The sequence below is a fragment of the Gavialis gangeticus genome, unplaced genomic scaffold (assembly GCF_001723915.1).
Source record: "Gavialis gangeticus isolate Ggan-Ray unplaced genomic scaffold, GavGan_comp1, whole genome shotgun sequence".
Lineage (NCBI taxonomy): Eukaryota > Metazoa > Chordata > Crocodylia > Gavialidae > Gavialis > Gavialis gangeticus.
Genome location: NW_017729025.1, coordinates 65,596,410 through 65,607,835, shown reverse-complemented (window position 1 = coordinate 65,607,835; position 11,426 = coordinate 65,596,410). Strand labels below are relative to the sequence as shown.

At 37.6% G+C, this 11,426-nt stretch overlaps 1 protein-coding gene across 1 annotated transcript in view; it reads right to left on the bottom strand.

The window, feature by feature from the left end:
* Window positions 1-4,643: 4,643 nt before the first annotated feature.
* The window catches only part of STRN3 (striatin 3), a 112,385-nt gene continuing 105,602 nt past the window's right edge, over window positions 4,644-11,426 (bottom strand). Inside the window, exons 16-18 of the mRNA XM_019519922.1 lie at window positions 10,805-10,912; window positions 7,627-7,713; window positions 4,644-7,530 (exon numbers count right to left, since the gene is read on the bottom strand). Of these exons, the coding sequence (XP_019375467.1) occupies window positions 7,361-7,530; window positions 7,627-7,713; window positions 10,805-10,912 (365 nt within the window). The 3' untranslated portion in view covers window positions 4,644-7,360. The remainder of the gene's footprint in view (window positions 7,531-7,626; window positions 7,714-10,804; window positions 10,913-11,426) is intronic.

Below are 11,426 nucleotides of genomic sequence, written 5' to 3'. Positions count from 1 at the left end.
CCTTTCTTGAAGATAAGCACCACATTGGCCTTCTTCCAGTCTTCGGGCACTTCACTGGAGTGCCAGGAGTTCTCGAAGGTAGGTGCCAGGGGCTGAGCTATGATGCTAGCCAGCTCCTTGAGTACCCTGGGGTGTAGATTGTCAGGGCCGGCTAACTCGAAGGTATCCAGCTTCTCAGATTGTTCCTTCACAAGGTCACCATTGATGGAGGGCAGGGAATCTCCCTCACCCAGGCCTCCCTGTCCTGTAATGGGCAGGAGCGTCCCGTGGGACTGATGAAAGACAGACACAAATTACCCATTTAGTAGGCTGGCTTTTTCCTGGGAGTCGGTTGTCAGTTGTCCCATCTGGTTTAGCAGGGGTCCAATATTGCCCTTGCTTTTCCTCTGGCTCACTACATGTCTAAAAAAGGACTTTTTATTATCCTTGATACTTGTAGCTAGTTGGAGTTCAGTCACACCCTTGGCTTTCCTGGTTTGCTCTCTACAGGTTCAGACCAGTGTGGAATATTCCTCCTTGGAGGTGGATCCTGTCCTCCATTCTTTGTAGATCTTTCTTTTTAGCCGCAGGTCCGCTAGTTCCCTGGAGAGCCAAGGGGGCTGCTGTGCCCTTTTGCTGCCTTTCCTCTGAGATGGAATGGACTTAGCTTGTGCATGAAGGATCGATCCCTTAAGGAGCAACCACTCTTCCTGAACTCCCCTCCCCTTGGGGTCATGGTCCCTTAGGGCCTCACTAACAGGCCTCCTGGGTTTATCAAAGTCAGCTTTCCTGAAGTCGAGGACTTCTGTATTGATGACTGACTTGCCAGCTTTACAGTGGATGGTGAAGGTGATCAGCTTGTGGTCGCTGTCACCCAGCTTCCCTTCTATCGTTAGGTTGCCGATTAGGTCGTCCCCGGTTCCCAGTACCAGGTTGAGCAGCGGTTTACTCTTCTATCCCTACTCAAAATCACTAATGATTATCTTTAGTCTACCCACTCAAAATCTCATATGATTCCACAATTCTACATTTAACACACGGAATCAACCGTGTTCTGCATGAAAAGCACAACTGTGTCTAGTTCACAGCACTTACTTCTTGGTTTAAAAATTTCTGAAAATCCACAATTTGAATGAAATTCAATTTTAAAGAGACTTTTGAGAAATTTAGTGGACAGTCAAACTTATGCCAAATTACCTTAATAAAGTAACACCACACTCACATTTTCCATATAGCTCAGGCTCATTGAAATGTTTGTTAATATCTGAAAAGAGCTAGAAATTAAAGAACAATCACATTAATTATTCTGGATTATGGATCATTAGACAGCCAGGTCAATACCTCACATTTAAAGGCAAAATTTGAGCGTTTCCCAAATGATCACTATGCAGTCCTTTTCCAGCTAACTTGCATCTATTGCTCATGATGAGTCAGTGATGTGACAGGCACTGTACAGAGTCAAATCAAATTCTCAAAACTGATAGATTGTGCCAGTTTATCACTGCTTTTAACAATCTGGCTCCATGCTCAGACAGTAAGGACTAGACTCATCAGCATGCTCCAGCTGTTTTGTACTGCTTCAAATAATGCAAAGTAACTGTAATGTTGGTTAACTGTTTGGTGTACTCAAGCTGTTTTGGGTTGCTTTCAGGCAGCTTGAACATGCTAATTACATCTTAAAAGAGGGGGCCTCCTCAACACTAAGGATGTAGGAATGAAGTAAGAATCTTATATCATTATAACACCTATGCAATATGTACCTTTACTGATGTACATATAAGGCAGTATATTTTCCATCTTTTTAGAAGCTTTGAAAATGTTTAATTTATTTTTCATTCCAAGGCAGTTCCAGGAATTATATGCAATTGAGTCTATATCAGTTAAGGGTAAAATAGCCAGAAGAAAAATTATAAGGTAGGCAAACTATAGTAATAACTGTCATAGGAAATATTAACTGTTTCTATTTAACTATCTTTTACCAGAGAATTTTAAAAGCACCAAAGCAGAGAGCGACTTAAGATCACAGCATCAGGCAAAGCTCTGCACCCTGGCTCTGACTAAATCTTATTGCTTCCTCTATTTTTACATATGCAGCATTTGTTAAAATTTTCTAATTCCCTTTCTTATCAAAAACATTGAAGGGATTGTTGCACTTTCAAGAAGACTCAACTAAAGTCCCTCTCAAAGAATCAGTGGGGAAAAAGAACGAAAATGTAAAGTTCTGATACAGGCTTAAAACAGAAACTGATATGGGCCAAACACCTAGTTCTGTGGCAACATTAAATAGCAAGATATGCTGTATTAAGGTGCTCTTTACAAGAAGGGAAAGTTAGACATTAGTGTATAGCTCAAGTAAGCAAGCTCTCAGAGCATCAACAGTAAAACAATGCAGAATATAGAAAACACCCTGATCATGCTCAAAATGTTAGTACTCCTTACTACCTTAGAAGAACTGTCTGAGATCTCTTCAATTCTTTTAAGTGGTTGGTAGAAAGGACGCTTCAGTGAGAGTAAGGAAACTAGAAGCATTTTTCCAAAAGGAAGAAGATACAAGCCTGAGGTTCATATTTTCATAAGCCATATAGAGGTGTTACTTTTATACCAGGAAAAATCTCTGCTCTCCTGATACAAACTATAAGTGATAGTTTCTTTCTGGCATCAACTCTCACAGGAGCGAATGCTTGGATGCTCCCCTTCCAGAGTGGTCTGGGAGGGGGAAGGGAGAAGTATCTGCTGTTCCCTGTACTGTGGGGTTCCCATTTCCACCGCTCTGCTTAAGGGGGCTGGAGGCACTGGTTTTGAGCTTACCATGGGGGGGAATGCAGAGCATTGAGGGCCACCTGCCTACAGCCAAAGTTCTTCCGTGCTGTCTTTGAAGAGCAAAGATGCAAGAGCCACACAACCACAGCTGAAACTCTTGAAGTGCTGTGTATGGGGAAACTCACCTCCACACTGTACATTCAGAACCAGCACTGGCAACCCCACTGTTGAGGGACAGCTGCTTTCCAATGGCTCCAGAGACCAAGGGAATCCCTGATCTGGGAAGCAGCAAAGGACTTTATCCCACTACTTCAGCCTCCCAGGGCCAGGAAGAGCAGGGTAGAGGAAGGCCAGTGCTGGCTGAATACCTGTACTACTCCCACTGCCAGAACCATCTCTACCAGTGGAAATCTCTCAAAAACATCCATTGCTAGAAATGAATGCCTGTTCAAGATGACAGTGCATCACATTTAAAAGAAAAATTCTCTCATAGCCCATCTCTCTCATTTCACTATTAATTGGACCATATATCCCTTCCTGTTCCCTCCTTCCTAGTTTCCCCATGGAAACTACATCTGTTATTTACATAACAGGCAAATATTTTTAGATACCTTTTATGTGATCAAACAGCTGGAAATAAAGAACCATGATGTGACCAGACAGCTCTCCACAAACTTTGGTTTAGGAACTAACTTTGCTGTTAGAGTACTTGATACAAATAGTATGGAAAATATTTTCAATTTTAAAGTTAAATCAGTGGAGAAAGTAGTACTTTCTACAGAGCTAATCATCATCAGCCCATGGAACTCTCTTTGCTACCAAGTATTACTGTTGTAAATACAAAAGATTAAAACAAGAGGGCGATCCATTTGAAAGAATAACATATATTAATAAACTTGGAAGAAATGACATGTTAATTCTCATTATTTCAGGGCACGTGATCATAATCAGGTGATATGAAATGTATTCTCCCCTACAATCTGACAAATGAAGATAGTTTGACTGATGGCTTACACACTCCTTTTCTGAAGGATTTGATGTTTGTATTCTGTACAGTACAACCTTTTGGAGTTTTTTTTAGACTCAAAGCACTCCTTGGAAAATTGGTTTCAGTCACAATTTTTGACTACAGAAAAATAATAAGAGAATTCTTCTCTTGCAAAGAACGGAGAAAAACCACAACAGGCCAGACAGTTTTTAACACTATGGATTCCTATTTGAAATCTCTGGCTTTATCTTGTAAATCATGTTTATACATCTAATAATGCTAATGTTGTATGGCATCACTCTTGAAAGAATCTCAAGGCAACCCAGAGGTGTCATGGCATCATGATTGAGAATTACTGCTGTAGATTAGTAACCAGACTACACAGAATATTTATCTCCTTATCGCAGTTCCTATAATGAAAAGAAAGATGAGGAGGGAGCCTACAATGCACTGGCAACCAGAACCTGTAAATATGGCAGTAGCACACATTCTTGAAGACTAAGTGAAAAAGCATCTGATTACACAGAAGCCAGCAAGTCAGTCCATACAGTCCTGAATGCTGAGTGCCAGCAAGTCCGTCATTTCAAAGCACAGGAATTTTAAAAAATCTGATTTTGTTTTTAAATGAAAAATGCCTAGTTCAGCACACTCAGTGCCAATATCTTTCACTGACAATGCAATCACTGTTCCATATATAAGAACTCTGACAGAATTTTTAACATATTATATAATGCAATCAATTAAATACAACTAAGCATGTGTTCGAGATGGTCAGAATTTAGTAAATGGAGCCAAGACAGTATTTAAACCAACACAGCTTTAAGGAATTGACATCCTAACAAGATTTAGATTAAGAAAAATAAGCAGGGTTTTTTTTTTTTTACCATTTCAATTTTAATACAATTCCAAAAAAAGGTAAATGTTAATGCATGGCAATGTTTATTAAACAATCACATTTCATTTAAGCATAAAAATGCAGCAGTCTGGAAAAGCTGCCAGAAACAATGTTTGGTGTCAGAAAAGGCAATTATGAAATTACTTCCAATAAAATTCAAACAACACTCTCTTGTCTGTTGATTAGTTGAATGCTTTAGACTGGAAGGAACAAAAGTGCAAATTAGCTGAATGTTACTTAAAAAAAAAGTCTTAGTGTCCTACAAGCAATTACTGAAAGCCTCACCTTAATCTTGATGGTCAAGGAAAAAATTCTCCAATTCCAAACACAATATAATTAATTGCAGCACATTCAAACAATATGACATTACTACTAAAAACAAAATTAATTTCAGAATATGATTGCATTATACTGCTGGCCATGGCACAGTTTCTCCTCATTTTTCATCAAATTTGCTTGATTTGAGATGGAACAAGATACCCTTACTCATTGTTAAATTGGATGAATCCTATGGAACCACAGTTGGCACCACATAAGAACATTTTCTAAAGGCTTCAAAGTGTAATTTGTACTTCAGTAATATGTTATTATTGCAGGAAAAAGTAAAAGACCATATTGCAACATTCATTCTTAATCTCTATTCTGCTGATATTTTTAACAAAAAGAGCCATTACAGAGGTTGCTCAATGATCAGCTCATCTGTTTGGTAGAAGCTGAATCTGTACTTTAAGTGCACCCTTCAACGAAAGATCCCGAGTAAATGGACAAAGGTGAACACATCTGCTTTACGAATAGCAAAATTGGGGAACTCAATTTAGCTGAATTTCCCAAAAGTCAATGCAATGAGGCAGTGACAGGGCTGGAAATAAAACCTGGGTACCTATTCAACTCCCAATTCCATATGGATATCAGTTCATCTAATGAAACAATAGAAGATCACGGATAGCTATTCTGAAAATATTCAAAGAATTTCTGAATATTTTTTTAAATGATTCCAAACAGAAACCTATTTTAAATATAGCATGGAGACATGTTCTTATATGGACAGCCACTGCTAGTAACTGAACAATTTGCTCAAATCCTGACATTCACACATTTTAAATGCAGTTTATTTAAACATCAAAAATAGTGGCAATTTAAATAGAATTTGATTCTTCATTTCTTAATTTGGTAACTTGTAGAATGACACTTTTAAACTGCAACACAAAATAATGTAGCCAACAGTAACATACAGGTACACCATTTAATATTTATTATATGCATTTTATATACATTATTTTTCAACAGCTGTACTTTTGCTATGTGGTACAATCTTAAAAATTTGCTGATTCATAGTTTGTAAAACAGAAACCTTACAAAACTCATCAAAACTTGCAAACTGATCAGAAAAGTTTTGTGGAAGACTAGAAAAAATACTTTATTGTCTTAATCATGCATTACACAAACAAAATCTTTAGTTACACCATAAACTGAAGCACATCTGGAAAAAAATAAAAGCAGGGAGTAACTAGTCCAAACACAGCAGATTTATGAATCTTGAATCCACTACCTTTGTATTCTATTTGAAACGCAAATAAAAATATTTTTCACTCCAAAAGTTTTGAAACAAGATTGTTTTTCTGGAATCAATTTCACTCCAGGTATTTAACTGGAAAAAAACCCTTGGTTTGTAATTTTAGAACTATGAAATGTCCCATTTTAGTCTATTTTAGACTGTTCAATGAGTGCCATAATAGATATACAGGGCCCTTTAACACACTACATAAAAGGATATAAAGACCAACAAAAAGTGAAATAAATAACAATAGGCCATTAGCAAGATGGGTAATCCTTGATAAATAAACTCGTAAATACAGTAAGATGTACAAAATATCACATAGTGATAGGATGCCAAGATTAATTTTTAAAGAGTTCATTGAAGGGTGTTAAACCCCTCTGTGTTTCATTTAAACACATTTCTTTACAGTCCTATATTTATGAAGACAGTTATGTGATGATGATGAATTAGCATCCTTATGAAAGGACTTAGCTGAGCTGTATTAGGCAAAAGAAGGGAAGAGTGTGGTTACACAGCAGCGGGTCAGTGAGATCTCTGTGTTTTAGGGTTCTATAATGCAGAAAAAACATTATTGATACAATCTTGAGCACTGTTGTGACAGGCTAAATATATAAAAAGACTTATAAAAACTAGAATTTTATCCAAACATTTTGTGCAACTAATGCTAAAATATTTTAAGTTAAATTTCCTTTTCTTTAAAGCAAAATAAAAGTTTAAAAGGGGAATCTGTGGCATTCAACTGATAAACAGATGATCACTAAGAGATGAAAAGAAAGCTACTCTTGGAGCTCACTTCCCCCCACAAGAGCACCACATTCCTAACCCTAAGGCAGCACGCAGAGTCCAAAATAAAAGTCTTTTGTAAGATCAGACTCCACGTTCGCTTAAAGACACCTAAAGAACAGACATACGCTCAGTTCATATCCAGTCAAGGCTACAAATACTGGTTGTCTTTTTTTTTTTCCTCAAAAATACAGTAATTACAGTTAAATGAATGAGCCTGACATTATTCAAGATGTGGTGACTTTTCACCAACTTATACCTGCCCCACATACAGCCTTTGCCCAGGCAGATCAAATGTAGTGTCTTATCGGTAACCTTTATCATTGATGGCAGTGACGCATTCCCTCTTTTTTGTCCAAGCAGACCTGCTATTATACTGCAGGTTTGTTTTGCTATGTCACACAAACACTTTGGCAAGGGCATCAGCTCCTGCACTGGCAATATATGCTTTTGATGGATGAAATGCTACATCATAAATTGATTCATCCAACTTTTTCCTATGGGCTGTTATTTCTTGTACACACGTCTTGCTGTCTAAATTCCATAATCTAATGGAACAGTCATGGCCTGTGTAGAAAGAAAATATACAGCATTAGGCTTGCAAATACTTTAAATGTTATATACACAAGATTGCTAAATGATAAAAAAAATCATTAAACTTACTTCCAGACATCAAATAGATTCCATTAGGATCTACTGCTAGACTTGTGACAGCATCCAAGTGAGCAACCATAGAATGGATCATTTTACCTACAAGCAAAAAAGAGTAAGTTTCCCATAATTTATCTTCACCCTTTTTGGCAGAATCACATTAAAGATGCAATGTGCCATCGGGTAGCAGAAAAACAATACAGAGTTTATTAAGTATATAGCCTTAAATCTGACCATGTTTGGTACACATTGTAAACATTTAAGTTGTAAAAATGACAACCTAAAAGATGTCTAATGGCAGACAGTAGTGGGTTTGGGTATCTTGCAAGTAGGTGCTTTCACATTACAAATACCATGTCTGCAAATGTTGGTCACCTTCTTTTTGGCAGTTACAGCAAGAACATCACCGATTAAGCAGGTCTGGCTGGCAACTACATTTTACGCTATTTGGGCTACAAAGCCTGAAAGTCAAGACCACATTTTATACAAAAAAGTATTTTTACTGGAGTTTAACAAAAAAAAAAAAAAAAAAAAATACAGCAGGCAATTTAAAAGTAGCTCAGTTTGTCACAAATCAGACCATTAAAATAAAAGCATATGGAAATCCTCTAGTGTTATACTTTTGATTTCCAGCTTCCAACTGAAGGAAGAATATGAAAAAATTGGGAAATGTGGAAAGTAAGGGTGGCTGCCTTTCTTCTGGGAATATGTAGATCTCATTTATCATTTCTGATAGCTGTGTGCGCACATGAGGAGAAAGAGGAGGGCAAATAAAATAATGTTTTAAAATAAATTTTCACAATATATTCAAAATGATTGCAAATATCCATAAAGCTGTATGTCAGTCATTTCGGTCTGTATGTACCTATAGACATGCACATACACATATATGTATACACACACACAGAGATCACAGACAAAGAGAAAGTTAACATTCTACTGCATTTCCTATTTCTTGATCAAGGGTAAGAACACCTTGTGATATACGTTAGCACAAATTGCTGCATATATTTTTCTATTCCCTCTTTCATCTCATCTTTTCCTGAACTTTATCTGTTTTACAAACTGCATCAGCCATTTGTGATCAAAGGAAACCCAGCCTTCCCAGTAAATTAGGGTATTTTCCTTGTTTCAAAATATCTGTAAGGAAGTGACCTTCACCTTTGACAGACAAGTAAATAACCAATATATGTTTAATGTCAGGGGATAGGAAAGCCTGGGAAAGAAGGCAAAATGAAAGGCAGGAGTAACATACAGATCGTACTTGGACCTCTTTATTGAATATAATTAAAGGCTGCACTCGAAAAGTGCATCCTCTCACTACCCCAGATGCACTTGCCTGAGGTAATCTTGGATTGCTATATGACATTTTAGACATAATTGCAAAGGTTGAAGCTGGTGTCTACTGGTTTACAAAGAAGATCTGAGAACAGCAGAGACTCCCTATGCCTAAAGAAGGGTGCTTGTGCCAGAAAGTTTGCTAATAACTTTTTTCCAATTTCTCAGTTTTGGTCTAATAAAAGATATCACCTCTACCCAAAGAAGCTTTCCTGCCTAAATTATTTTTTGACATTTTGACAACTATACTTACAAAATTCATTGGATCTGAGGAAGTAGGCTATAGCCTGTGAAAGTTCCTGCCTCTCTAAACAAGTTTATCTCTAAGGTACAATTACATCCTGCATTATGCCTGTACTTAAAAAGAAACTGTCTGACCATGAACCAGTGACTGAGCCTGGGGACTCATCTGCCTCTGCTGCCAGAGAACAGCTACTGTTGTCAATCTGCCAGAATGGGTGCACATCCGGGTGCTTTTGATGGTTTTAGGACTTCACTCACCAGTTATGCTGCCAGACTGTTGTTAAGAGTATCCTGGGAAGGAACCAAAAACTGAAGGGACACTAGCTGCTGGGAGTAAACTTCTCACATGTGGCTGCTCTTGGACAGCAGAAGCTACTTTATTGCACTCAGCAGACACAATGTAACTGTTGGCAGAAAGTAAGGTTCTGCTGCTATGGAAGAGCTTTGCCTATAGATGCACTCAATTTTTGCCAGCAGGACAGTAATCAGGCTTAAGCAAGAGGATGTAAAGTATCCAACAGAGAAGCTAGTACAGAAAAAGATGCTTTATTTTCATAAAATCAGCCTAGGTGAAAGTCACAGTGGTTATTAAAAAGGCCTCCTCCTCCCTCCCAAGCTATATATCACCACAAAAAGATAGCTTTACTGAGAAAAGCTGTTTTTCCACTTACAACTTGGTAACAGAACTCCCTGTGAAGGACCTATCATGTTAGTAACTGAAAGAAAAATGCAACTATTACTCCGAACGACGTAGAACTGCTGACAACATTACCAAGACCCTAAGAAATCCTGGGCCATCTTGATCAGGCTTATCTGTTAGGAAACCTGCCAAGAATGTTGTAAGATGAGGCTAGTCCAGAGCAAAGACTGCAATGAATGCTGCTGCTTAAATCTTGGAACTGTGCACAGAATTACATTATACGTTCCCTTTTAAAATCCTAATTCATAAAGATCCTTCAGAAAAAGATAAACTAAAAGTGGTAAATAATTGCAATCATTAAACATATTGAAAACTGTTTTTATAAGCATGCTTACTTTTGATTAGCTGAAACAAAGGAAAACAGGTTGCAACTATTATACTGAGCTTTGTAACAGTGAGAAGGTTTAAAGGTTAAATCAAAGTAGTAGTGATTTTGTATCCAATTTTGATTCCAAAGTTTTTCTTCAGCTTCAGTTTCATCTGATAACTTCAACTATTGCATATATTTGAGGCACCTTTTATTATTTCCAGAGCTCAATTTTGATGTGTGTGTCCATGTACAAAGATATTTCACTAATTTGTTCCAGTCTCCTGGGCCCACCTATTTCAATTTTAAGAACTGATCCTGCCACCAAGTCCCAGATTCAAATAGGAATTTCCAACAATGTACTATTAAACTGAAGAACAGAATGTTTTATATATCAAAAGTAATGATAGGCAGCATTATTTAATATGGTCATAAAAATAGCACTGAGGAAGTTACAGTATCTTGTTACTAAAAGAAGCTAACTTGAAACAGTAATCTAGGCCCTGGTCTCTACTGAATTCTGTAAGCTCCTAATACCTGCAGAGATCTGCTTTGTATATTATTCAGCTGTACATCACTGAACTACATTTAAATATCCTTACCCGTTTTATTGTCAAAAAATTTGATGTGTCTATCTTCATGAGCTGTAATGGTTACAGGAAGCGTGGGATGACTTACTACCCTGTTAATATGATTATTTGATTGTAAACCTGAAACAAACAGCAAAATTATAGTCAGCTAATTATACTACAGTATAACCAAATCATATTTAAAACTAAATCAGTGCATTTTTTCTGAGAAGCAACATCATTTTTTCCAGATTAAAAAGCAACATTAAGAAATAAACAAAACAATAAAAGCAAACTAGTGCAGTCTAAATAAATCACAAAGGATATGCAAATGAAAAAGACTTTAGAATTTACCAGCATTAAGTCTATACATACAATTTTTAGTAGCGGTCCACTGATACTTCAGTCCGATATCAGATTGGGACCGATATAAAGAAAATTTGCTGCATCAGATATTGGCCCGATGGGGCCAATAATTTGGCCGATAAATGCCCGTGCTGCCTGCAGCTGCAGCGCAGCATGGACCACAGCCAGCAGTGTGGAGAGCTGCTGATAAGTCAGAAGGGGAGGGAAGGGGTGTGGGGGCAGATCAACACCCCTGCAGTGAGGGAGGGAGGGGGCAGGTGTTGCCCGGGAGGGAGGCATGGCTCAAAAT